General features: G+C 41.8%; 1 protein-coding gene across 9 annotated transcripts in view; it reads right to left on the reverse strand.

Moving 5' to 3' along the window:
* Positions 1 to 27,994, reverse strand: part of fam135a (family with sequence similarity 135 member A) — a 228,239-nt gene that overhangs the window by 85,603 nt on the left and 114,642 nt on the right. For all 9 annotated transcript variants that reach the window (XR_005461064.1, XR_005461066.1, XR_005461065.1 and 6 more), the window contains 3 exons: positions 21,278 to 21,451; positions 19,927 to 20,053; positions 17,561 to 17,714 (listed from right to left, as the gene is read on the reverse strand). Coding sequence is in view for 6 of the 9 variants with exons in the window: in XM_038800680.1 (XP_038656608.1) it covers positions 17,561 to 17,714; positions 19,927 to 20,053; positions 21,278 to 21,451 (455 nt within the window). In the remaining 3 variants the exon portion in view is untranslated. The remainder of the gene's footprint in view (positions 1 to 17,560; positions 17,715 to 19,926; positions 20,054 to 21,277; positions 21,452 to 27,994) is intronic.

Raw genomic sequence — 27,994 nt, forward strand, 5'->3', positions numbered from 1 at the left:
CAAAACTAGCCATAAAAAATGAGACCACATGTATTCATGGTTATATAGTCACTAAGTAAACTGCATTTTCAAACAAGTTTCAATGTTGCATGTTTCCACTAGCTTTACATCTCATTGTTCATGTATCAAAGGAGATCATTTTACATTTTAATTGAGAAATCTTATCCCATTGTTCAGCTTACACAAAAAGAGTTCTCTCTCTTGTGCTAAAATTGATGGTCACATAAGAGTGGAAAGAAAAGCAAATGTGACAAAAAGAAAATTTCTGCCTTTAAGGTCCCTCTGTGGAAGGGAAATTAATGAGTTGCCAATTTAGAAGCATGCTGGGAAATGCTGGACTATAGTTCAACACTGCTTTTGAAAGAAAATAAGGTCAGGTAACATAAATGAAATACTGCTTAATATTTTGGTCTCGGCCTGATTATGAAAACACATTGTCCTCCGAAAGATAACAAAATGTGTACTCGAGTTGTTTTTAGCCAAGGGCAAGAGCATACGTACTCCGTATTTCATCTTACGTACTTTCCAAGGTCTATTTAATATAAACATGGCTGTTTACTTCAAGCTGTTATTTCAGACTATAAAAATATGCTTTCTTCAATTGAATCTCAGAGTGCGGTGCCCTGGCTATGCAGCCGGAACACACTCTCTCCGCAAATATATTTGTGTAAATAAATTTCCTTAAATCGAACCTCGAGGAATTTGTCTTTATTATAATTTCCACGACAAATTGGCATAGTCGTTGCAGTTTCCCTAATTTAAAGGGGGTGTGAACCCCAAAAGAACTCTTATAAATAGGACTCTCTCAGCTGAAAGGGAGAGAGCCATAGCGCGACCCCAGTGGCGCTCGGCAGCCTTAGTTACTAGCCGGTGGCTCATGCTAAGATGAGTTATCTTAATTAATAAATTAATGATAGCGGCATGGGAAGAAAAAAGGTGCCTCAGAGACTAAAATTAAAAAATAGACTTCGCGGTTTGTGAAAGGATAAACACCGGTGTGCACTCTCTGTAGTATTTGTAAATGATTTCCGCGGTCATTGTTATTGTTTTATATATATGTTCTAAAGTATTTTGCAGAAGGAACAATGAGCAATAAACCCAACGCCCCCTCATAGGTCGTCCTGAAGCCTCGGTAAAGACATCCTGAGTGAGAAAGAAGGTGAACTCCTTGAAGAAGACAGATAAGAGAGTCAAAATGAGTAAGAAAATGAAAAGAAACAATCGTAAAGAAACAGAATGAGGTAGGAAAACCTACATATCCCCCATAGGAATCTAAAGAAGCTGGTCAGCTTCTCGGAAAAAAAAACAGGGGAGTAAAAGTAAATAGAAGATCAAGGTAAAAGCGTAACAGATGAGTTCCTGTCTAAAAGGGAATTCAGATTTTCTGTAGCCATGAGATAAGGCTAACGGTTAACTGTGATATTTGTGAGCTGTGAGAATCTGTGTGTTTTGCTTAACCAATTAATTTTAGTCAAAGCATGAAGTGCTAAGTGGGTTGTATTTTTTATCATCTGTCATTGAGTCCGAGATTATAACTTAAGTGAATTGTGTTGAGATTTCTCTAATGCACTGCAACATTGGAAATTAAAATCAGTTTAAAAGAAAGTGCCTTTACGAATAAAAGTAATTGAATACGTTTTTAAGATTACGTGAAAAGACGTAAATGGCATCATTCCAAATTCTCTGCCCCCTTAGATTCTGCAGGAAACATTAACCATTTCAGCAGACAGTTGACCTTTTCTGAATTGACAAAGAAAAATATACCTTTCTAAAAATAGCTAATGCTTATAAAATCAATCATGGGGCAGCACGGTGGCACAGTGGTTAGCATTGCTGCCTACGGCGCTGAGGACCCGGGTTCGAATCCCGGCTCTGGGTCACTGTCTGTATGGAGTTTGCACATTCTCCCCGTGTCTGCGTGGGTTTCACCCCCACAACCCAAAAGATGTGCAGGCTAGGTGGATTGGCCATGCTAAATTGCCCCTTAATTGGATAAAATAATTGGGTACTCTAAATTTATTTTTAAAATTTATAAATAAATAAATAAAATCAATCATTAGAAATTGACTTAAATGTGTGGTATTTATAGTCCCCTCACAGGGAATGTTTTGCTGCTTCTAAAATACTCTTATGGTGCATCTTGGCCAGCCTTGAATTATGGGATTGCAATCCCACCCGGCATAAATGGGGGCTGGGTGCCCAATAATAATCGTTTGAATGAAGGAAACGTGTCCCTCGAACACTGGTTAGCAAATAGAGGGAAAGAGGCTGCCAATCAAGCAGCCAAGAAGCATTTATGTTTAAATAAATTTCCTTAAATTGAACCCCGAGGAATTTGTCTTTATTATAATTTCCACGACACCCTCCACGACACAAACATTCAAGGAAAATTATCAAATTATCAAAAATGTCAATTATTTAACCAAATATTCTGCTGACTTTTCAATTTGCCAGATGAGCGAGTGCCAGCTATTGATATCATAAATACAGATGCTGCCTGGCCTGCTGAGTATATCCAGCATTTTCTGTTTATGCCATCCAAATGAACAAGATATGCCGGGTAAACAAAATAACGAAGTGTAAAAATAACTTGTACCACAAATGATGTGGTACAAATGCTTAATATCCACCATACAAAATTCATTGATGTGGCTTGATCTACCATAAAAAATTATCTACGACTTAAAAGGAGTCGAACCTATTTAAGATAAATGGGGTAAATATGCCAGTTAGAACAAAGAGCTAATTTAATGTGGGCGTGTTTAGTGTTCATTTGGTATGAAGAGTAATTTCTATTCAAACTTGCCTTCATTTGAATTTTTCAACTTTAAAAATGATGGAACTACTGCAGATTAAGTTGCTGCCAAAAGCATTTGGATTCTTACTTTGCTAGCATGGACTTGCATTTCCCTATATTTGCTTCTGCAATAGCATGACTTGAGGCTGCAACAAAACTGCCCTCCTGAATTTCTAGAATAGGGCGGCATGGTAGCATAGGTGGCTAGCACTGTGACTTCACAGCACCAGGGTCCCAGGTTCGATTCCCTGCTGGGTCACTGTCTGTTCAGAGTCTGCACGTTCTTCCTGTGGCTGCGTGGGTTTCTTCCGGGTGCTCCGGTTTCCTCCCACAGTCCAAAGATATGCAGGTTACGTGGATTGGCCATGATAAAGTGCCCTTAGTGTTCAAAAAGGTAAGGAGGGGTTATTGGGTTATGGGGATAGGGTGGAAGTGAGGGCTTAAGTGGGTCGGTGCAGACTCAATGGGCCGAATGGCCTCCTTCTGCACTGTATGTTCTATGTTCTCTGAAGGTAGTGTAAGAAAATACTTGAAGTTGAGGTTGAATTAAATCTTCTATCTCTTTTCTTTCACACCAAGTACAGTTATAATCAGTTCAATCGTTATATCACATTTTCATGGAACAAAATAAACAATATGTCACGTTTGCATCTAAAGTAAACACATGACTGAAACAAAATCTCTGAGCTGATCCTCCAACATTTCTAACTACCAGCCAGCTTATATATTTTGCAGCACCGTTTAGTCTGACAGTACTTTCAGCAAACATGCCTGTGTTTCCATCTCTTTTTATGCAGATACGTTAACAAACAGCTGGTCTTTAAAACATCCATTTGGCATATTAACAACCTTCTCATTAGGATCAACTATTTATTTCCTGTGAACGCTGCCCGAGTTAAAGGGAACTTGCTAATGGCAGAGAAAGAATGGGGAAGAGTGGCCAATCGCAGGACAGGACACAAGCCTCTTCCACACAGGCCAAACTGGGAAGACGGACCTGGCTTGAACCCCTACCCCCGAGAACTCAAGGAGGGAACAGCACTCTTTCAAAAGTAAAGACAGTCGGCAAGTGAGTTGAAGGGTCCTGGCAATTAATGCAAATATGTGGGTAAAGCTAGTGTAACTCTTGCCACTAAGTAGTAAGAGTCCCAGTAGGTACCGTTCAACAAATTGTACAACACGCACAAATCCTAATGTAAGTAGTGTAGGATAGAACATGTAACCCCTGCCACAGTGTCACAGACACGCTGACAGCTTGGGGCTCATGTGTTCCCGTTACTATTGTGTTGATTTTTACTATTGTTATTCCTGTATTTTATTCTGCAAAGTTCTGTGTTTAAATGCAAAATGCCAATAAAAATATTTCTAAAAATATAGATTGTAAACACTTGATGCTCCAGCACTGATTACACCAATTACAGCTTGCCAACTTGAAAATGTCCTGTTCATCAATGCTCTCGGTTTCCTGCCTGCGGACGAATCCTCTATTCGTATTAATATTGACTCTTACGAGCCCTAATCTTGTGTATTGACCTTTTGCATGGCATCTTATCAAATGCTGTCAGGATATATACAACACCTATATCCACCAACTAGTGGCTCCCTTTTATCTATTTGACAAGTCACATCCTCAAAAAACGAATAAATATGTCATACATTTCTTTCACACCAAGTACAGTTATAATCAGTTCAATCGTTATATCACATTTTCATGGAACAAAGAGGCCATTCCGTAAAACCATATTATTTTTCTTTTTACATTTCACTTAATGTCAACGGCACTGGCTAGGCTAGCATTTATTGCCCATCCCAGTTTGCCTTCTTGAACTGCTGCAATCAGCGGTGTAGGTACATCCAGAGTGCTGTCAGGGAAGGAATTCCAGGATTTTGACCCAGTGACAGTGAAGGAACAGCGATATATTCCCAAGTCAGGATAGTTAGTGACTTGGAAGGGAATCTCCAGGTGATGGTGTTACCAAGTATCTGCTGCTCTTGTTCTTCCAGATGGTAGTGGGTTTGTAAGATGCATTGTGAGGAATGCTGCTGAGTTCCTATTCGTGGCTACAGTATTCATTTGGCTAATCCAGTTCAATTTCTGGTCAATGATAACCCCCTGGATATTAATAGTGGGATCCAGCGATAGTAATGCCATTGAATGTCAAAGGACGATGGTTAGTTCTTCTCTTGTTGGAGTTGGTCATTGCCTGACATTTGTGTGGCGTGAACGTTACTTGCCATTTCTCAGACAAAGCAAGAATCTCGCATTTGGACATGGACTACTTCAGTATCTCAAGTATTGTGATTGGTGCTGAACATTGTGCAATCATCAGCAAACATCCAAACATCTGACCTTATGATGGAAGGAAAGTCATTGGTGAAGCAGCAGAAGATGGTTGGGACTGCGACTCTACCCTGAAGAACTCCTGTACGGGTGTCCTGGAGCTGAGATGATTGACCTACACCCACTACACCCATCTTCCTTTCTGCCAGGTCTGACTCCAACCACCTTGATATCCAATGACCTCAGTTTTGCTCAGTCTCCTTGATACCACAGTAGGTCAAATGCTGCCTTGATGTCAAGAGCAGTCACACTCATCTCACCTCTGGCATTCAGCTCTTCTGTCTGTGTTTGAGCCAAGTTGTGTTGAGGTCAGAAGCTGAGTGGCCCTGGCGGAAACCAAACAGAGTCATTAAACTGGTTATTGCTGAGTAAGTGCCGCTTGATAGCGCTGTTGATGACCCCTTCCGTCACTTTACTGATGATTAAGAGTAGACTAATGGGGCGGTAATTGGTCAGGTTGGATTTGTCCTGTTTCGTGTGTACAGGACATAGCCAGGCAATTTTCCACATTGCCGGGTAGACGTTTGTGTTGCTGCTGTCCTGAAACAGCTTGGCTAAGGACGCAACAAGTTCTGAAGCACAAGTCTTCAATACTATTTCCAGAAGATTTGCAGGGCCCACAGTCTTTGCAGTATCCAATGTCTTCAGCTGTTTCTTGATATCAAATGGGGAAAATTGGGATTTGGCTGAAGACTAACATCTGTGATGGAGGAAACCGAGATGGATCATCCATTTGGCACTTCTGACTGAAGATTGTTTGGAATTCTTCAGCCTTATCTTTTGCATTGGTGTGCTGGACTCATCCATCATTGAGGATGGGAATAATTATGGAGTCTTTTCTTCCAGTGAGTTACTTGATTGTCCAACAACATTCATGGCTGGATGCTGCAGAACTTAGATCTGATCTGTTGGTTGTGTAATTACCTAGCACTGTCTGTTACTTGCTGCTTATGTTGGGTGGCCCGCAAGCAGTCCTGTATTGTAGCTTCATCAGGTTTGACACCTCACTTTTTTGGTATACCAGGTGCTGCTCCTGGAATGCCCTACAGCACTCTTCATTGAACCAGGATTGATCCCCTAGCTTGGTGGTAACGGTACAGTAGGGATATGTCGGGCCATTAGGATACAGATTGTGGTTGAGTACAATTTTGCTGCTTCTGATGGCCCTACAGCGCCTCATGGATGCCCACTCGAGTACTAGATCTGTTTGAAGTCTATCCCACTTAACATAGTGCCACACAACACAATGGAGGGTATTCCTCAATGTGAAGGCAGGACTTTGCATCTACAAGAACTGTGTAGTGGTCACTCCGAGCAATACGGTGATCGACAGCTGCATCTGCAGCAGGCAGGTTGGCGCGATAAGCTTAAGTATGCTTTTCCCTCTTGTTGATTCCCTCACCACTTGTTGCAGCCCCAGTCTAGCAGCTATGTTGTTCAGAACCCTGCCAGTTCAGTCTGTGGTGGTACTATGATGGACATTGAAGTCCCCAACCAGAGCATATTCTGTGCTCTTGCCACCCTCCCTCCTCCAAGTGGTGTTCAACATGGAGGAGTACGGATTCATCAGCTGGTGGGGGCAGTGCGTGATAATCAGGAGGTTTCCTTACCCATGTTTGACCTGGTGCCGAGGCTTCATGGCATCCAGAGACGATGCTGAGGACTCCCAGGGCAACTCCCTCCCAACTGTATTCCACTGTACCACCACCTCTGGGACATCTGCAGAAATGGGGTTGGTGATATCGGGGACAGTATCTGATATGATTCCATGAGAATGATGACAGGGTGTTGCTCGACTAGTCTGTGAGATAGCTCTCCCAATTATGGCATGAGCCCCCAGATGTTAGTAAGGAGAACTTTGAAGGGTCAACAGGGATTGGTTTGCCATTGTCTGGATTACTGGTCTAGCGACAATGCCACAGCGCCACCACCGCTCCAATGTCTCCGTTGTTAAGACTTCCTGATTAAGCATTTTCTCAATAATTGATGTCAGGCTAACTAGCATGTTTTCTCTCTCCCTCCTTTCTTGACAAGCAGTCTTCTACGACTGTTCTCGCATTAGTCGAATTTTGAGAAAAATGTATTCACCATCTCTGCACCCTCGGATGTTGGCGACCAGATCCTGATATTAATTACTTGAAGTCCATCACCGTTAATAGCTCTTTGGTTACCTTCTATATCTGGTATGTAATTTGTTTTGTCTACTGTGAAGACAGATGCAAAATAGTTGTTCAACATCTGCCATTTATTCATCCCCCATGATCATTCTTCCTGTCTCTGCTTTGAAGGGGCCAATGTCTATTTTAGCTACTCTGCTTCTTTTTATATACTTTTAATAGCTCCTTAAATTGTTTCTTTTATATTCCTGGCTACTTATCCTTATTATATTTTTTACCTTATCAACCTTTTGGCTGCCCTTTGCTGATTTGTTAAAAAAATAAATAAATTTAGAGTGCCCAATTAATTTTTTCCAATTAAGGGACAATTTAGCCTGGCCAATCCACCTAGCCTGCAGATTTTTTGGTTGTGGGGGCGAAACCCACGCAAACACAGGAAGAATGTGCAAACTCCACACGGACAGAGACCCAGAGCCGGAATCGAACCTGGGCTTTCGCACCACGAGGCAGCAGTGCTAACCACTGCACCACCGTGCTGCCTTACCCTTTTCTGATTTCTAAAACTCTCCCAAACCTCAGGCGTACTATTATAATTTGCAATGTTACAAGTCTCTTCTTTTAATCTATCATCCTTAACTGCACTATTAAGTCAAATGTGGATCTTTCTCACTGAGTTTATGTTCTCCACTGGAATGTATTTTTGCTGAACATTTTGAATTGTTTCTTTAAACGTTTCTCATTACTTATTTACTTCCATACCATTTAACTCCATTTACCCATTCAAATTTAGTGAGCTGTTCTCTCATACCTACCTAATTGTCTTTTAAGATTCTTGTTTTGGACTCAAGTATGTCATTCTCAACCTTATGACCACTTTATTCCAGAGAATCTTTTACAACTGACTTACTAATTAACCAAGCTTCATCACCCAATAATGTGTTTAAAGTACCTTTATCCCCAGTTAGTTCCACAAAGTATTGTTCCAGGAAACTGCCATTAAAGCATCATTTTCCAGGCAGCTTTGGATAATTTGATCGATCCAGTCTATATTAGGATTGAAGTCACCCATGATAATCACATTACCTTTGTTACAGGCTCCAATTATTTCTCGCTTAGTACTCCTATTCCAAAACTACTGTTAGGGGGCCGATCCACTGCTTCTACCAGCGTTTTCCAACCTTTGTTACTCCTAATCTTCACCCATATTGAATCTACTATGTGATATTCTGAACCTAGAATTTTCTTACTACTATCATTATGTCATCCTTTACTAAGAATGCTACCTCTCCTTTTCTACCTGTCTTTCTGAAATCTGCAACATTTATTTCCCAACTTTGCTCACCTTGTAACCACTTCTCCAAAGTGTCAATTAGATAAAAAATGATCTTTATTTGTGGCACTATTTTATCTATCATGTTACAAATGATTCATAAGCATTCAGATAAAGAGCCTTTGATTTTTAAAAAAAAACACTATTCTTTGCATGGAACTTATTTACTGATACGTTTTTTCCATTAGACTCCCTATTCCTCCCATCCCACTCTGCTTGGCTTTACCAAACTCACTACACCACTATGCTGCCGCAATGTTTGCCTTCAGATTTCCAAATTTCCATTAACTTGATCCCTTCTGCCAGTCTAGTTTAAAACCCTATCAACAGATCTATTTATGTAATTCATCAGGATGTTCCTACCAAATTTAACTGGAGCCCATCCAATGGAAGAGTTCCATCTTTCTTCAGTTCTGGTGCCAGCATCTGAAGAATCAAAACTACTTCTTCCAACAAGAGTCTTTGAGCCACTAATTTAATTCTCTGATCTGCTTGACATTTTAGCAACTTGCAAACTGGGTATTTCGGGTAGTAATGCAGAGATTATCTTTTAGTTTGTTTACTAATTTAGAATCCAGTTTCTCAAATGCCATCCGCAGAATCTCATTCATAGTTCTATTTATGTTGTTATTTCTTACCCTGGACCATGGTTACAGGATATTATGCTGAAAGTTTTGAATGAAAAACATAGTATCCACATCAGCTGGTGATGCTATCAAATTGATAAAACATCATAGAAGCTTAAATTAGTGACTACTATTAATATACAAGAAGATTATGTTTTCAACTAATTTTACAACAAAACACATTTTAATCACTCAGTTTCTACATCAACAGTCTCTACACATTGCTGGTGCTTTCTTGGTTGGAACATTCTTATCTGAGTTAGAAGGCTGCAGGTTAATGTCCCATTCCAAACTAAAGAAATATTTGAGATGCTATAATTTATGCAAGACATGAACTCTCAGACCCCATGTTTATTTGAAGTGAGCAGGGTGTCAAGTCAACTCAGCTCCACAAACATTTTTCGTCACTCAGCTTATTGCTGTTTGATTACTTGCCACGTTTGTCGACATTACAACAGTAACTATGCTCCAATTATAACCGATTGGCAGTAAAGCACTTGGGGATGTCCTGAGCCCATGAAAGGTGCAGTATAAACACAAATTATTTTTTTCTTTCCTCTACTTCAAAGCCACTCATGGTTTAAGATGTCCTTGAGATATCTCAGAGTTGTAAAGTACTATACAGAAAAGTTATTCTTTCATTCATACAAGCAACAGACGACACTTTATATTATAAAAAGCAACCAAGACTATGTGGTTATTTCTCATGCTAATTCTGCATCAAGGCACCTAGAACCTGGGAATGCACAAAGTTAACTGTAGGTACCTGGCAAAACTGTTGGGAAACAGCAGATATTATTCTGCATGCAATTAATCATCTCATTAATGAGCAAAAAATTATTTCATTCCCAAAGAAACGCTATGGGAAAGTACCTGCCGTAATGGCAATCATATACAGCATTACTTTCCTCTAAAAATCTGCACTATGTTCCTCCATCAAGGCTTTGCAATAAAAGATAATACAAATATTTGTGGTGTGAACGAGGCCTGGGGTATGAAAATAAACATAAATAGGTTGAGTAGGAAGGACTAAATGGCTTTTAATTGTTAGTATGTTCTGAAACCTTTTTCTATGTTGCAATTCTATTTGCAAACCAGCTCATGTTGGGTCTATGCTGTAATTCATTATTAATATTGCAATTTTAAAAAATGATGTGTGCAGACTTTTCAAAAGCATTGACATAAATATTTTAAAATATTTCAAGAATGGTGCATGGAGTTAGTGCAAAATGAGGTATCAGCATTCGTTTATTTTGCTGTGAATAGAAGTGACTACCAAAAGCTGTAAATCAGTTAGTTAAAACATGGCTCAGCAGCTGTTCTATCACAAAAGAATATGCAACAAAAATGGCAAACAAATAAAGGAACATATTAAATATAAAATGCTTAATGAAACAGATGAAGCTAAAATGAATTCTGAATACCAAAGTATTGCTTGCTCCATTTAGATTAGTGTCCTATTTTCATTGAAGATACATGGATCCATCATTTAAAAAAAAATCAAGGAATTGAGATTGAAGTGCAAGACGACACTTGCAATGGGAGAAAATAATATTTGATTTCAAATTTACAAATTAACAATGGAGCAAAGGTTTACTGTTTCCATTTCCATTCCGAGACAATCTTTACTTAAAGTAGATTGTCCAGTAGCAGAACTTTAACAATGTATTTAACACAAATTCAGTTATTATAAAAGTTGCTATCCAGCCGTTTGTCCCAAGGTAATTTAGCCCAAAAAATGAATTATTTTCTAAATATAATTTGCCTCTTAATCAAATACTCAAATATATAAAAGACCCTACTCTCAAATACAACACATGGGAGCTAACAGCACAAATGGATAACAGTCATATCTGTGTTTGTTTGGGTTACTCAAGCAAAATCTATCATTTTTTATTCATCCAATTTTGTATTGAATTATTTGGTGTTTACCGAGTCAATCTCGAAATTACATTATAATTACAATTCTACTTCATGTTTTAAATTAGCTTATTTTTTTAGTTTTTAAAAAGTGTCAAAAGAAAGATGAATTCGAGGAGGAAATGACGGAGGATAGCTGTCTCATGGTTTGTCCCCTAGAACACAATTATATCAATAAGCAACACATTTCCACTAGGCAAGTGTGTGTACTGGAACTCTGACTTAAACACAAATTGTTAATTCTGCACACAAAAATTCTGCACCAAGCAATAACTTGGTTGAATTGAGTGCCACAGAATGAGAAGCAGTCTTTGAAACTCTGCCATTAGCATTCTATGTTGACTTTTCGGGCGCACGCGCACGAGGGGAGAGAGAGGGGGCGCGCGTGAGGGGTGAGGAGCACGTGACAGGAGGGGAGAGAAGGGCGTGCGTGGGGGGGGGGGGGAGAGAAAGGGGGCGCGCGTGAGGGGAGAGAAAGGGGGCGCGCGTGAGGGGAGAGAAAGGGGGCGCGCGTGAGGGGAGAGAGGGGGCGCGCGTGAGGGGAGAGAAGGGGCGCGCGTGAGGGGAGAGAAGGGGCGCGCGTGAGGGGAGAGAAGGGGCGCGCGTGAGGGGAGAGAAGGGGCGCGCGTGAGGGGAGAGAAGGGGCGCGCGTGAGGGGAGAGAAGGGGCGCGCGTGAGGGGAGAGAAGGGGCGCGCGTGAGGGGAGAGAAGGGGCGCGCGTGAGGGGAGAGAAGGGGCGCGCGTGAGGGGAGAGAAGGGGCGCGCGTGAGGGGAGAGAAGGGGCGCGCGTGAGGGGAGAGAAGGGGCGCGCGTGAGGGGAGAGAAGGGGCGCGCGTGAGGGGAGAGAAGGGGCGCGGTGAGGGGAGAGAAGGGGCGCGCGTGAGGGGAGAGAAGGGGCGCGCGTGAGGGGAGAGAAGGGGCGCGCTGTGAGGGGAGAGAAGGGGCGCGCGTGAGGGGAGAGAAGGGGCGCGCGTGAGGGGAGGAGAAGGGGCGCGCGTGAGGGGAGAGAAGGGGCGCGCGTGAGGGGAGAGAAGGGGCGCGCGTGAGGGGAGAGAAGGGGCGCGCGTGAGGGGAGAGAAGGGGCGCGCGTGAGGGGAGAGAAGGGGCGCGCGTGAGGGGAGAGAAGGGGCGCGCGTGAGGGGAGAGAAGGGGCGCGCGTGAGGGGAGAGAAGGGGCGCGCGTGAGGGGAGAGAAGGGGCGCGCGTGAGGGGAGAGAAGGGGCGCGCGTGAGGGGAGAGAAGGGGCGCGCGTGAGGGGAGAGAAGGGGCGCGCGTGAGGGGAGGGGGAACGCACGAGGGGAGGGGGAACGCACGAGGGGAGGGGGAACGCACGAGGGGAGGGGGAACGCACGAGGGGAGGGGAACGCACGAGGGGAGGGGGAACGCACGAGGGGAGGGGGAACGCACGAGGGGAGGGGGAACGCACGAGGGGAGGGGAACGCATGAGGGGAGGGGGAACGCATGAGGGGAGGGGGAACGCATGAGAGGGGGAAACGCGTGAGGGGAGGGGGAACGCGTGAGGGGAGGGGGAACGCATGAGGGGAGGGGGAACGCGTGAGCAGCGTGCGCGAGGGGAAAGATGGGGCACGCATGCGCGAGGGGAAAGATGGGGCACGCATGCGCGAGGGCGCGTGCACGAGGGAGGAGCAAGGGGTCCAGGGCGTTGTGATGGCAGGGAGAAGGGTCCCAGGGTCTGGAGTGTATTGGGGTGGGGATGGAGAATGTGCCAGGGCAGAACGCGTTCTCAAGTCTGGGTCGTTCCCAGCATCAAGGTTCTCTCTGACTATCACCCACACACCTCATCACCCACTCTAACATGGGGAAGAGTGTGACTCAGTCAGCGCCCTGAGCCTGTGAATGAGGCGGAAGCACACACACTCACCCTTTTACACCCCAATATATCTCCACATCACCCCAATATGAATCTTTATTTATTATCCTTTTTTATTTTACTCAGCGAGTTGTTTTTTTCACACCTCAGTTTTTTAAAAAAAGTCATGTTTAATGCTATGCCACTTTTATTTTTCTGAAATTTGCTCATCTGCCCTTTTTCAAGTGAGAAAAATGTGGAAATAAAATGTTGAAAGGTTTAACAAATTAATAAATTCAGCCAGAATAGAATACCAAAGTTTACAGTGACAACCAGAACCAAGGTTCTTTGGATATTCCTGCATATTAGGTTTATCGACGTGTTTAGTGTTGTTTTATACACAACATACGTGTGAATGTTCCATTTAAAATAGATGGGTGAGTAACATTCATCATTCTTAGAACTGCTGACTTGATCCCACTTCAGTGGAATTAAATTTTGACTGGTCATTAAGACGACTTCCACAGGATTCAAATCCACACCTTTTAACCATGAATCTTACGAATTACTAGGGGGCATAGGTTTAAGGTGTGAGGGGCAAGGTTTAGAGGAGATGTACGAGGTAAGTTTTTTTTACACAGAGGGTAGTGGGTGCCTGAACTCGCTGCCGGAGGAGGTGGGGAAAGCAGGGACGATAGTGACATTTAAGGGGCATCTTGACAAATACATGAATAGGATGGGAATAGAGGGATACGGACCCCGGAAGTGTAGAAGATTTTAAATTAGACGGGCAGCATGGTCGGCGCGGGCTTGGAGGGCCGAAGGGCCTGTTCCTGTACTGTACTTTTCTTTGTTCTTTGAATTAAAATCGGTTTCCAAACAAGAGCTCTGGCAAAAACCTTGATCTCCATGACAAAACTGAGAGTAATGCAGCGTCTAGCAACTTAGAATATGTGGCGTGGATCTGTGATAACTACTTTTAAAAAATAGATTATTCCCAATAGAAAAATTTCAAAATTGTGCCACAGAGGGAAATAACGAAGACATTAACAAAAAACTTACAGGTCTTTAGGAACAGAATGGGCTTTCCAGCATTCTCTTTGGTGGCTGGATTTTAATTTTATTCTGATAGATGACCTGAGGCCTATTGCTTTCTAGGATCTATTAACAGTCTCAAGCAAAATGAGCAGGCAGTCTCAGTTCTGAAACAATTAAAAGCAATTTACATGTGGCATTGAGAAGTATAAAATCATCCTTGAAGTTGAATAAGATCAACACAGCAATGCTATTGCTGTCCTTCAAGGGACGAAGCCCAAGCATGTTAATCAATTGACAATTTAGACTAACAGAAACATATAAATGAGGATATGGAAAACTGTTTCTTCAATATTAGGAATTGAACAAAGCTAAAAAGAGCAGGCAACATTTCACAGAATTAAACAAATGTAAAGACAACAAATTCAAACAAATATTTCTTTAAAAAAATAAGTTACAAAACAAGAACACGATTCTTCCACATTTAAATATGTCGAAAGGAATTTCGAAATCAATTCCCTCACTGGAGGAAAAATAAACCAGGGGTAATGCAGTGTTTTCTTACCAGGCATAAAATTGAAGTGGGAAAAATAATTAAACAGCTTCTCTTACATAAATACAGTCAACGAAAGATAAATTTCACCCAAAACCAAATCCCGTTACACACAACACTATTCTACAAACTCAAACTGTCACCAAATGAGAAGTGAAAATAAGTGAAAATATTTGAAATATACTAATTCCAATGAAATATGCACTAATGAACAAGAAAATTAATGGTCTAAGGGTAATACATTTTAATGTTAGGCAAACGCGTTCCAGTTCCTTGCCAATGGACACCTATCAGTATTCAACATCAGTTCAATGTTGAGCTTCACTTTCAAATACATGTTTGTGTGAGGGGCATCTGGAAAGATTTAAATTTCCCAATTCAGTTCCTCAACTTTGCACCAAGTGACAAAACACAGCAAAGGTACAGGATACTTATATTTCCATTCAATTCAGAACTTGTCTGTCCCAGAGACCAGTGGAGGCTGGGTCATTGAATTCATTCAAGGCGGTTAGACATATTTATGATAGACAAAAGAGTCAAAGGTTAAGAGGGAGAGGGGGGTGGGGGGGGGGGGGGGGGGGGACAGGAAGGGAGAGAGAGAGAGGAAAGTAGAATTGAGACCACAACCAGGTCAACCATGAATAACAGGGAGGCACAGGCTCAAAGGACCAAATGGCCGACTCATACTCCAAAGTCTTAGAATGGATTGGAGTTTTGTGCTAAATGTTGAAGAATCACATAAAAATTTGCTTGATATGAACAAAAGGAAAGATTTTTCAGAAGACATCAAGGTGACATTCCATTCCTTACAGCACAAAATAGCTGCAACGCACATGTTTTGTGCCTGAAAAGGAACTCCCCATTTTGATAACAACCATGTTATTTGATGGAGCAAGGAGCGCTGATGGTATAGAGGTTGCCATTCTACATATGGACCTGATAAAGCATTATACAAGATTGTTAGCAAAATTACAGTGAAATTAAAGGGTAGTGGCTGATTCGATACAAAATTGGACAAGGAAGAGAAATCAGAGAATAACAGTGAACAGACCCGAAGGAAGTATGCCGTGTTGTTTCAAATCCCTCCATAGCCTTTACCTCTCCCCATGTCTGTGACATCCTCCTGTCCTTCTGAGGCCACTGCACTCTTCCAATTCTGGGTTCTTGGGCATCCCCACTTTCTACCACTCCACCATGGCAACAACACAATTTTCAGAAAGCTTTTAACAAAGTCCCACCTAAGAGGTTATTGTGCAAAATTAAAGCACATGGGATTGGGGGTAACATATTGGCATGGATTGAGAATTGGTTAGCAGACAGGAAACAAAGTAGGAATAAATGGGTCTTTTTCTAAGTGGCAGGTGTGACTAGTGGTGTCCCGCAGGGATCAGTGCTTGGGTTCCAACTATTCACAATATACATATCAAGGAGGGAACCAAATGTAATATTTCTAAGTTTGCTGATGACACAAAGTCTGGTGGGAAGTAAGTGCTGAGGAGATTATTAAGAGGCTTCAAGGCGATTTAAACAAATTTGAGTGAGTGGGCAGATACATGGCAGATGCAGTATAATGTGGATAAATGTAACATTATTCACTATGGACGGAGAAACAGAATGGCTGAGTGTTATTTAAATGGCAACAGTTGGGAAATGTTGAGGTACAAAGGATCCTGGGTGTGCAAGTACACCAGTCACTGAAAGCAAGCATGCAAGTACAGCAAGCAGTTGAGAAGGCAAATGGTATGTTGACCTTCATTGCAAGAGGACTTGAATACAGGAGAAAGGATGCTTTACTGCATCTGCACAGTACCTTGGTGAGACCACACATGGAGTTGTGGTCTCCTTATCTATGAAAGAATATACTTTCCATAGAGGGATTGCACCAAAGGATCACCAGATTGATTTTTGGGATGGCAGGGTTGGCGTATGAGGAGAACTTGGGTCAACAGTCTGTATTCATTGAAGTTTAAAGAATGAGAGGGGATCATTCCTTAAAACATTATATACTTCAGGAAATAAGATAAGATTTCATGTCAAGGAGGATGGGGAGAGTGCAGGAGTATGGCATTGAGAGAGAGAGGATCAGCATGATCACATTGAATGGTGGAGCAGGCTGAAAGGGCAGAATACTCTTATTTTCTATGTTACCTGGATTTTAGACTTTAGAATTCCCTCACTAAGCCTCTCCACTTTTCTCTCTTCTTCTTTAAACCTTTTCTTAAAAGTCTACTGCGAACTAAATTGTTGATCATTTGTCCCAATATCCTCTTCAGTGGCTTTGTGTCTAACTAGATTGAAGGACTTTGACAAATGTAAATTATATAAATGTTGGAAGTATACTTGATAATAATTTTGAAACGTGAATTGGTTAAAACTCCAAGTGGAAACATTTGCAGAATTACGAGAAAAGATTTGGATGGGACTGGATAGCTTTCAGTGAGACGTCAAGAGATACGATTTGTGAATAATCAAACATAATTGTGAAATAAGTAATTAATATTGCATGAATCTGCAAGGTAACAAAAAAAATTCACTTGTCCCCAAGAATTGAATAAAATACCTAAATTCGGAATTGGACGAGTTGGACACAAAATACTCAGTAGCTGAATAATCATCAGAGTATCTCAAATTTGAAAGTGACTCTTCAATCTCTCATCTCGCCTGGTGTGGCAGAGTTTTTTTTAGTCGATGATGAAATCAAAACCTTCACCAGGAAGTCAAGACCAAGCGTAGCCTTGAGGTGAAGCAGAGAGATATAGTGAAGAATACCTAAACTAGGGCACACAGATGTAATTCAGTCCCCAGCACTTTCACCAAGGTGAGGGATGGGGGAAATGGTGGGGTGGGGGAAACTATTAAGTAGCACATTTACTTCGGCAGTTTTCATTATAGATGTGAATAGATACTTACAAATGAGAAAATATGCTTGGTCACAAGATTTTTTTATTTATTGATAAGCATAATTTGAAAATCTGATAGTTTAATAAGTTACAAAAGAAAATTTGCATTTAAACAAATCTACAACAACTTACCTAGCTCCATCCTGCGAGATGTAGGTAATTCTTTTGTAACCATGGTGAAGTAGTTAAAGAGGCCTTTGTAAGCCAGCAGCAAGTTTGAACAGAGATTGTAATGGAAACTATAAGCATGTTGCATGCAGCTTTCTGGCACCACATAACTGTTTCCCTGAAATAAAATCAAGTTTGGAAGGAATTAACTGTGCAAGTGAGAGATAAAGAACGCATGGTCTATATGCAAGATTGCAAAATAGTTAACAATGTGAGCTCAATGTACAAGTTGACTCCCAACCTTAAAACATTCCCTATAAAATATCTACCTGAAGGCCTACAATGAAAAACTTCCACCTGCACAACTTCTTGGTGATAGCCAGCACCTGCAAATACATTTTCTTTATTCCTTATTCACGCAGGGTACTGCAAATTCTAACTTTAAAATTTCATGGCTTGCCAGACACGTCTTGGTTGAAATGCCTTCGGATGTTGTGATCTTTGCTCTAATGGGGTCTGGTGGGGGGTTGAATTGGGTTTGTCAACCCTGGAAGCAGAGCATAGGCCATTGTGGCGGCCAGGTGTCAAGGCCTGCCTCAATTCTCTGAGACTTTGCTCCAATTATATTAAAAGTTGTGAGGCCCTCTAGCCCTCACACCCCCTTCCCCCACCCCCTGTGCAAACACTCCATCTCCATACCCTCCATTCAACTCATGGTGGCCCCTTATACCCATCATACCAACTCATGGCCATATTCTTGCTCTTATCTTTCTATGTTCTTTCCAAAGATGAAGAATTACCTGATCTAGGTGTTATTCTACCATTTTCTGTTTTGTTTTCAGCACAAGCTCCTAATTTGAAATCCACTCACTTTACATATGTTAAATTATCTCCAATTTTAAATCAACAATAGGAACTTGGAGAAAAGTTGTCAAATACATCAAGTTTGGAGGAATATCTCACTGCAACAATGGGTAGAAATGTACTGGTATTTGGTTCAGAATATAAAAACTGGCATAGACAAGTTGGACCAAATCGCTATTCGAGTGCCGCAGATTCTAAATATATAAAGGAAACCAATCAACTTGAGAACAATCCAAAAATGAAAAACTGGAAAGAGCTATTCAGAAATCCCTCATCCAATCTTTAATTTCAAAATGAGGTGTTATTTCTAGTCTTATACATAAATATAATACATGGTACTGCAAAAGCTATCATCTAATTCAAGCATGAGGTATATATTAGAATGTCTCCTTTGAATAAGAAAATGTTTAATTTTAACTATAATGGTTTTTCTATCGTGTATGTTGGAAACCAGCTAGAAACATGACAACACTCCATCCCCTTTTCTTGCAAATAGGAGGTGTAACACTTGTCCTTTTACCTCCTCTCCATCCAAGGCCTCAAAACGTCTTCCAGGTGAAGCAGAGTAATGTGTGCATTTCTTTGAATCTAGTCATTGCTTGCAATGTGGTGCTCCTCTACATTGGAGTGACTCGGTGAGACTGATGCAAAATATCTCCATTCAGTCCGTAAGCATGACCCTGAGCTTCCAGTAGCCCAATATTTTAATTCTCCACTTTACTTTGATGCTGAAATTTTTGTCCTTGGCTGACAGCACTATTGCAGTACAGCTCAATGTAAGCTTAAGAAAAAGCAACTTATCTTTCAATTGGGCACTTGACCGGCTTCCGAAGTTCAGCAATATCAGACCGCAAACTCTGTCGCCCATTTTTTTCCCTTTCCTTTGCTTGTTTTAGTTTTTCTATCATTTTTTATTGTTTACAGTGCCACACCCACTCTCGGCACATCTTTTATTTATTTTCTTGCCCCATCACCATTCCCTTTAGCCTTGGAAGGCCAACTCTTCTGCCATTCAATGTCTTCTGTCTTTCACCTTATCAGAGACAATCCTAATATCTTTGTCCCACTCACCCCTTGCTCAAAAATGATATTTCGAACATTTCCCAGTTCATACGTGAAACACTAACTCTGTTTCGCTCACTCGGCTAAATCGCTGGCTTTTAAAGCAGACCAAGGCAGGCCAGCAGCACGGTTCAATTCCCGTACCAGCCTCCCCGGACAGGCGCCAGAATGTGGCGACTAGGGGTTTTTCACAGTAACTTCATTGAAGCCTAATCGTGACAATAAGCAATTTTCATTTTTCATTTCAAATGCTGCCATCGGCTGCTGAGTATTTCCAACATTTTCTGACTGTATTTCAGATTTGCAGCATCTCCAGTATCCTGCTTTCAGAAACATGACTAAGTGACGATAAAATACTCGCCAAAACTAGATTGTGGGAAATATTTTCCCAAAGCCCAATTACAAATAATTCTGTTCACCCATTATCTGAGCAGTCAAAAATGAGTTGGATTAAGTTGTCTTACATCAGGTGACAGCTGTTTTGTATAGCTACTGCCAAAAACCACACTCTCAAGGGAAGGAATGCCATAATCCTTGCTCTGAGCTGGGGCATTCCTATTTAGCCAAGTGTTCTTCATTGGACGAGGAAAGCTAAATAGGAAACAAAATCAAATTTGCTATCAGCAAATGGTCCAAACATCAACCAAGGTGTAAAAGGTAAATCAATATGAAGGAATAGATTTTATTTTTAGTACGGGAATCAATGCCAAAAATCAAACATTCCCAGAACAGCTCTGACAGAGTTAAAACTACTGTCAGGCTCACACAGTGGTCCAATTCCTTATGACATTTCAGTTTCCCACACCACATATCCTTGACTTTCCTGATTCAGACTATTAGTTAGGTGCCAAGTTATACCCAGTTTTATGCTGTACCCTGAATGAAACTGGATAAATTAATGTTATCAATGACTTTTAAAACAAAGACAGAAGAGATACAAACTATAACAGTGTAGGATAAAAACAGAATAGACTGCAGACAAAAAAGGCATTGCTTCAAACAACCGTCACAATTAAATATTTTCAGCACCCATTACACGTTGTATTGCTACCAGACAGAGCAAACAATGCCACAATGCAGTGATGGTGGTTAGGAACAGCCTTTGAGGCCCAAAATTGAGAACGTTTTGTTCTTCAATTAATTTCCCCTCTGCAGTGTCCTAAATAAACTTTGGTCATAGAACTCGTTAGTGGATGGTAGGGTTCAGTTATACGCCCAGCTGCAAAATCATTTGTATTTCTTTTTTTTTAAACCTTCAATCTAGCTCAAATGATTCAATCTGCATAATTAATTTCTTCATTAATTTTTCCAGCTAACATTTTTATTTCCATTTAAGTCTAAAAGAAAATATTCACAGCTGTACAATGAATCGGAATTGCTTTCTGAAATTCACATTTAGCCAATGAAATGTTTGAGTCAATCAACATGGTTAATTGAAAGGTCAAAGTTTTTTGAGCCAATTATAATTTTTGCCTTACAGGTATATGGCTCAGAGTTACAACACTGCACCCTTTAGATCTGAACCCTAAGGAATTGTGAATGCATGAGGCAGGTAGTGCATGAGCCTGAGAGGCAGAGTCCAAAACTTTCACTAGTACTGCTAACCCAGTGTTGCAGAGCATACTGGATACATAAAACCTACAACTTCCTGCTGGGTGCTTTTGGGTTTATGAGAAATTATCTAGAAACATACATTGATAAATAAAAACCTACTGTGACCATTTAGTACAAACATAGTAACAGTTAATACAATTTTGCGCAATGTGATTGACGTTGCATTGCTTCCTCAATGACAGTTTATTTCTAAAGACCCACCTTATTAGAGGCTGGTGAAGTGCAACCAAGGAGGCATGAATAGTAATTGACACAACAGAGAGATGGAAGTAATCAAACATAACATTGACATGGTGATGGAGTCCTCGATGTAAACTGAAGTGCAGCTTCAATGTCCGACTACTAATCAATTGTAGAGAATTTGGGTCATCAAATCTAGAAAGACAATTAAAAAAAAATCCACTTTAAAATAAATACTAGGTATTTACTTATTTAATGTCAACACCAATTAAGGAAAAGGAAGGCCTGACTTTTCTTCTGGGTTGGGGAACGGTACTTTCTATATAAAAATACAGCTCCCACCTGCAATAAAGAAGAATGCTTACTTCAATTTAGCACCATGCTTTTCCTTGCATGGAGAACCAGCATTGCAGGTTTCTGTTTATATCTGGGTAAAATCCTGTAATTTAGGTCATAGCAAATTAAAGAGTTTGTTCAGTCATGCATAAGAAGAAGCCCAATTCCTGGGTCCCTCGTCCAATTTTAGAGAGGTACTGCAGGAATAAACAAGATTCTGGTCCTTTAGATTATTTCACAGATGCTGAGTGCACAGCAATTGTAGCTAACTCAAGGGATTGAATCAAATAAATCTACAAATGCAGAAGAAACAGTATGAAATACTGCACACTTAAGTGATAACCAGGCTAAATTTTTCACTATGTGCATAAAAAGACCTCAGGTATATGCATGCCCCCAGAAATATTGGTACAGCCATTATGCCCAGAAAGTATCAGACAGATCAAAGAACTGCAAGATGAAATAAACTGCAGTCCTGATTAAAGGTCCATACACAATACTGGCAAAGAGTAAAAAAGTTAATTGTATGCTACCTACTTGGCCATACAAACTGGGTCTACTGTGTGGATATGTTAAAGCTGCAAATTGTCTGAGCAATTTGCAAGTTATCGTGTCCGTTCTAGAATAGTACAATATAGTTCAGCTTCTGACAAAGTGATTCCTGAGAAATACAAGGCTACAATCGTCTGTAAATTGCCAGAAAATAACTGTTCAAATGCACATCCAATTCCTTCATATAAGAAAACCTCTGCACTTGGTACTTCACAATATTCAAATGGATAGGAAGATCTTGGCAAGCGCCATTAAAAATGGAGATTACTATCAGTTACTTTTTATTCAGTTAAAAAATGAACAGTTAACTCAATGCTGGAAAATAGTTACAGAAGTACAGGGTCATCGGTTTTCTGCATTTCTTCCCATCCATGCAATTGACAGCACTGCCTTTTAGTTTTGTTCCAAAAACAGCACGAGCATCTTTTGAAAATCTGGTTGCCACCAGAAATTGACAGTGAATTATATCTACTCACAAAGCTGTACCTTTAGTGGACCTCGACCTTCCAGAACCAGATGAACTGGACACTCCGATGTGGAGGTGCTTTTGAAAACTTTGATAAAATCTTTCTGCATTAATCCAGCTATTGTCAGCCACAATTGTACCCAACAGCTCCACAGGGACATGTCCAAAAGCGACATTTGGCTTTCAGAATGGCTATGTAAATGTCTTCCATTTGAAAATTGCAGTCAGACTTTAAAGTGTCATCCATTTAAGCTTTAACAATCAGACTTCCAAAATGTCATCCATGTACCTAATTGGCTCATTGTTTAAGTTAGCCATAGCAAATGAAAACAGGTAGGAAAAGCCACAATAGGAAAATGGGACCGAGGGAAAAAAATTACCAATGAATTATTTTTATGCACACATGACTTTCATTGCTTCTGGTATGCTTTTTGTAATCTCTAATCAGCTAAAAATAGCTAAAATATCAATTAAGCACGACAGAAACGGACAATCATCCTGAGATTTTTCATGTGCCTCCTTTTCTCCCTTGCTAAGTGATTTTTTCTTTCCTGGGTGACTTTAATCTGCATATTGATTGGGTGAGCCAAATTAGTCACAGTACAATAGAGGAGGAATTTGTGGTGTGTATACAGGATGGTTTTCTGGACCAACATGTTGAGGAACTAACAAGGGATCAGGGCATCTTGGACTGGATGTTTTGCAATGAGAAAGGATTAGTTGGCCATCTAGTTGTGAGAGAACCCTTTGGGATGAGCGGCCATAATATGACAGAATTCTTTATCAAGATGGATAGTGAGTTAGTTGACTCCGAGACCAGGGTCTGGAACCTCAATAAAGGTAACTATGATGGTATGAGGCTGGTGAGTATAGACAGGGAAACATTATTTTGTTTTTCTCTTTTTTCCAATTAAGGGGCAATTTAGCTTGGCCAATCCACCTACCATGCCCATCTTTGAGTTGTCGGGGTGAGACCCATGCAGACACTTGTAGAATGCGCAAACTCCACACGGACAGGGACCTGGGCTGGGATTGAACTCGAGTCCTTGGTGCCATGAGACAGCAGTGCTAACCACTGTGCCGCCCTTGACTGGGAAACATTACAGAAAGGAAGGACAGTGGACAGGCAGTGGCAGACATTCAAGGTGAACTCCAGAAGTTGTTTATTCCCATTTGGCATGAAAGTAGAAAGGATCTGATGCCAAACCATGGCTTACAAGGGAAATTAAAGGTAGTATTAGATTCAAAGAAGATGCAGACAAATTAGCAACAAATAGTCCTGAGGATTGGGAATAGTTTAAAATTTAGCACAGGCGGACCAAGGAATTGATTAATAAGGGGAAAATACAATTTGAAAGTAAGCTTACTGGGAACATAAAAGCTAACTGTAAACGTTTCTATAGGTATGCAAAGAGAAAAAGATTCATAAAAACTAATGCAGGCCCCTTACAGTCAGAAACAAGTTGAATTCATAACAGGGAACAAAGAAATGGCTGAGGAATTAAATTCATACTTTGCTTCTGTCTTCATGAAGGAAGCTCTGAGAAACACAAGTTTTAGTGTAGAGCTGAAGGAAATAGTTTTCCTGAAATTAATGGGATTGAAGGCAGACAAATCTCCAGGACCTGATAATCTTCATCCCAGAATACTTAAGGAAGTGACCCGAGAAATAGTCGATCCATTGGTGGTCACTTTCCAAAATTCTTTCAATTCTGGAATGGTTCCTACAGATTGGAGGGCAGCACCCCACTATTTAAAAAAGTAGGTGGAGAGAAAACGTAACTATAGACCAGTGAGCCTAACGTCAGTAGTAGAGAAGTTATGAGAGTCCATTATCAACGGTTTCATAGCACATCATTCGGAAAACTGTGGTGTAATCAGACAAAGTCAGCATTGTTTTACGAAAGGAAAATCATGCTTGACAAATCTTCTAGAATTCTTTGAAGATGTAGCAGGTAGAGTTGACCAGGGAGAACAAGTGGATGTGGTTTATTTAGACTTTCAGAAGGTCTTCGATAATGTCTCACAGAGCAGATTACTATGTAAAGTTAAAGCTCATGGGATTACAGATAGTGTCTTAAAATAGATAGAAAGCTGGTTACCAAGCAGGAAGCAAAAAGTTGGAATTTCTGACAGGCAGTGATTAGTGGGGTACCGCAGGGATTTGTGCTGGGACCCCGACTGTTTGCATTATATATTAATGATTTAGACAAGGGAATTTAATGTATTATCGACAAATTTACAGAGGATACAAAGTTGGGAGGGAGGGTCAACTGTGAGGAGGATGCAGAGATGCTTCAGTGGGATTTGGAAAGGCTGACCGAGTGGTCATATGCATGGCAGATGCATTATAGTGTGGATAAATGTGAGGTTATCTGCCTCAGTAGCAAAAATAGGAAGGAAGATTATTATTTGAATGGGTGTAAATTGAGAGTTGGATACTCAGTGAGACCTCGGTGTCCTCGCGCATCAGTCACTGAAAGTAAACTCGTAGATACAACAAGCAGTTAAGAAGGCAAATGGTATGTTGGCCTTCATAACAAGAGGATTTGAGTATAGGAATAAAAATGTTTTACTGCAATTGTATAAGGCATTGGTGAGGCCACACCTGGAGTATTGTGCGAAGTTTTGGTGTCCTTATCTGAGGAAGAAAGTTCTTGCTATGGTGCGAGTGCAGCAAAGGTTTAGCAGGCTGATTCCTGGGATGGCGGGACTGTCTTATGACGAGACACTAAGTCGGTTAGGATTATATTCATTGGAGTTTAGAAGAGGGCAATCTCATAGAAACTTATAAAATTCTAACCGGATTAGACAAGGTAGATTCAGAAACGAATGTTCCTGATGGTGGGGGAGCCCAGAACTAGGGGTCATAGTTTGGGGATAAGGGGAAAACCTTTTAGGACTGAGGTGAGGAGAAATTTATTCATCAGAGTGGTGAATCTGTGGAATTTACCACCACGAAAAGTAGTTGAGGTGAAAACATTGTTTAATTTCAAGAAGGAAGTAGATATAGCTCTTGGGGCTAAAGAGATCAAGAAATATGGGGTGGAAGGCAGGATCAGAGTATTGAACTCGATGATCAGCCACGATCATAATGAATGGCGGAGCAGACTCGAAGGACCAAATGGCCTCATCATGCTTCTATTTTCTATGCATGTTTCTCTGTATGTTCTGAGCATCCACTGCCACATTAACTTCTGCCACTTTGAGCTCACTGTGGTACTCCATCACTGAAGTATGCTCCCTTCCCTTCTCTTTCAGGAACCAATCTGAGATCCTTCCTCACTCTATCAGTCTACTCTACCATTTTACTTTCAGATTTTGACACAGTTCATTTCATCTCCATCGTCTTTCTATTTTTAATTTTTTTTCCAATTAAGGGGCAATTTAGCGTGGCCAATTCACCTATCCAGCATATTGTTGGGTTGTGGGGGTGAGACACACGCAGACACGGGGAGAATATGCAAACTCCACATGGACAGTGACCCAGGGCTCGGATCAAACCCGGGCCCTTGGCGCCGTGAGGCAACAGTGCTAACCACTGCTCCACCGTGCTGCCCTCCCTCCTCCTTCTAAGTTACTTCTTTAGTTACACAGTGGTAGCCCACTTGCATTTTCCTCAGCAGGAGCAAAAAAACCTAGTCGAACTGATTGTACCAAGGTATTATAAAAACGAGAGCCATCTGCTCTATGAGGTCAACCATGTTTGCCCCGTGGACGTGCCGCTGAATGCCCAGGTTTGTCTTTGTTCCTGAATCGCCCAAGATGGCCATCACCACGTTCCTCTTCCACCCATCTCCACGTGTGACCAGCAATCTGCTCCGCCCCCGTCACACTGCTGTTCAAACTGGCCCAAACTAAGTTCTGATACCTGGGGATACAGATAGCCCACAAATGGAACCTGTCTAGGCTGGTGGAGGAGGAGGTGAAAAGGGACTTGCAGAGATGGGACTTACTCCTGCTCTCCTTGGCGGGGAGAATGCAAACAATAAAAATTAACACCACCAAGTTTTCTCTTCATATTTAGATCACTCCCGATCTTCATCCCCAAATCCCTCTTCACCAAGGTGGACAAACAAATCTCAGCCTTCGCATGGGGTGGGAAAAAAAACAGGATCCGCAAAACCGTCCTTCAGAGAGAGTGGCTCTCTGGTGGCTTAGCATTGCCACGCCTCTTGTTTTACCACTGGGCAGCGAACATATAAAGGGTGTTGGATTGGCCGGGGAGGAATGGGTACAGATGGAAGAGACCTCCTGCATTGGGACGTCCTTGTGGGCATTGGCCACTGTCCCGTTCCCATTTCCCCCCAGCCAGGTACTCAACAAGCCGGATGGCAGCCACAGTAAGAACCTGGAACAAGTTCAGACATCACTTAAAACTTAACGACATGTCCACATGCAACAACCATAGGTTCATCCCGGTCAAACTGGATGGCACGTACAAAAACTGGAGAAGGGAGGAAGGGGTGTTGAGGGTCAGAAACTTCCACGTCATTGGTAGAGTAGCAACCCTGGGGGAACTAACGGACAAGCCCCAGCTCCCAAAAAGGAAAGAGCTCTGATATCTTCAAATGCGGAAGAGGGCCTTCCTCTACAAGGAGTCCCCATCGTTCCCCCATCTACCCAGACACACACTGCTGGACAGACTGTTATGCAGGACAAATTGAGGGGCTGGCTTAGCACAGGGCTAAATCGCTGACTTTGAAAGCAGACCAAGGCAGGCCAGCAGAACGGTTCAATTCCCGTACCAGCCTCCCCGAACAGGGGCTTGTATGTGGCGACTAGGGGCTTTTGACAGTAACTTCATTTGAAGCCTACTTGCGACCATAAGTGATTTTCAATTTTCAAGTGCAGACATATACGGAAGACTGCTAGAGGCCATAAGGGCTTCACTGGACGAAACGAGAGAAAGGTGGGAGGAAGTGCTGGCTAGGGGAAGGGGACTCTGGAGCGAGGTACTACACAGGATGAACATCACCTCATTCGCGGCTGAGCCTGACACAGGTAAAGATGGTGCACAGGGCACACTTGACCAGGATACACGAGTGGAGGTGGAAGACAAAAGTGAGCGATGTCAGGGGGGCCCGGCTAACCACATCCACATGTTCTGGTCCTGCCCAAGACTGATCAGACTCGGGACCACCTTCTTCGAGGCCATGTCCAAGGGGGCTATGGTGGAGCCATTCGCACTAGTGGCAGTCTTCAGTGTTTCAGAGCAGCCAGATTTCTTTGAGAGGGGGGGGGGGCCTTCACCTCCCTGATAGCCCGGTGACGACTCCTGCTCTGATGGAGATCGGTAGTGCCACCCAAGGCCTCAGAGAGGCTAGAATGTGTATATATCCAAATACATGTCTGCATGCATGCCCAAATAAGTCCATAAGGGC

The sequence above is a fragment of the Scyliorhinus canicula genome, chromosome 6 (assembly GCF_902713615.1).
Source record: "Scyliorhinus canicula chromosome 6, sScyCan1.1, whole genome shotgun sequence".
NCBI lineage: Eukaryota > Metazoa > Chordata > Chondrichthyes > Carcharhiniformes > Scyliorhinidae > Scyliorhinus > Scyliorhinus canicula.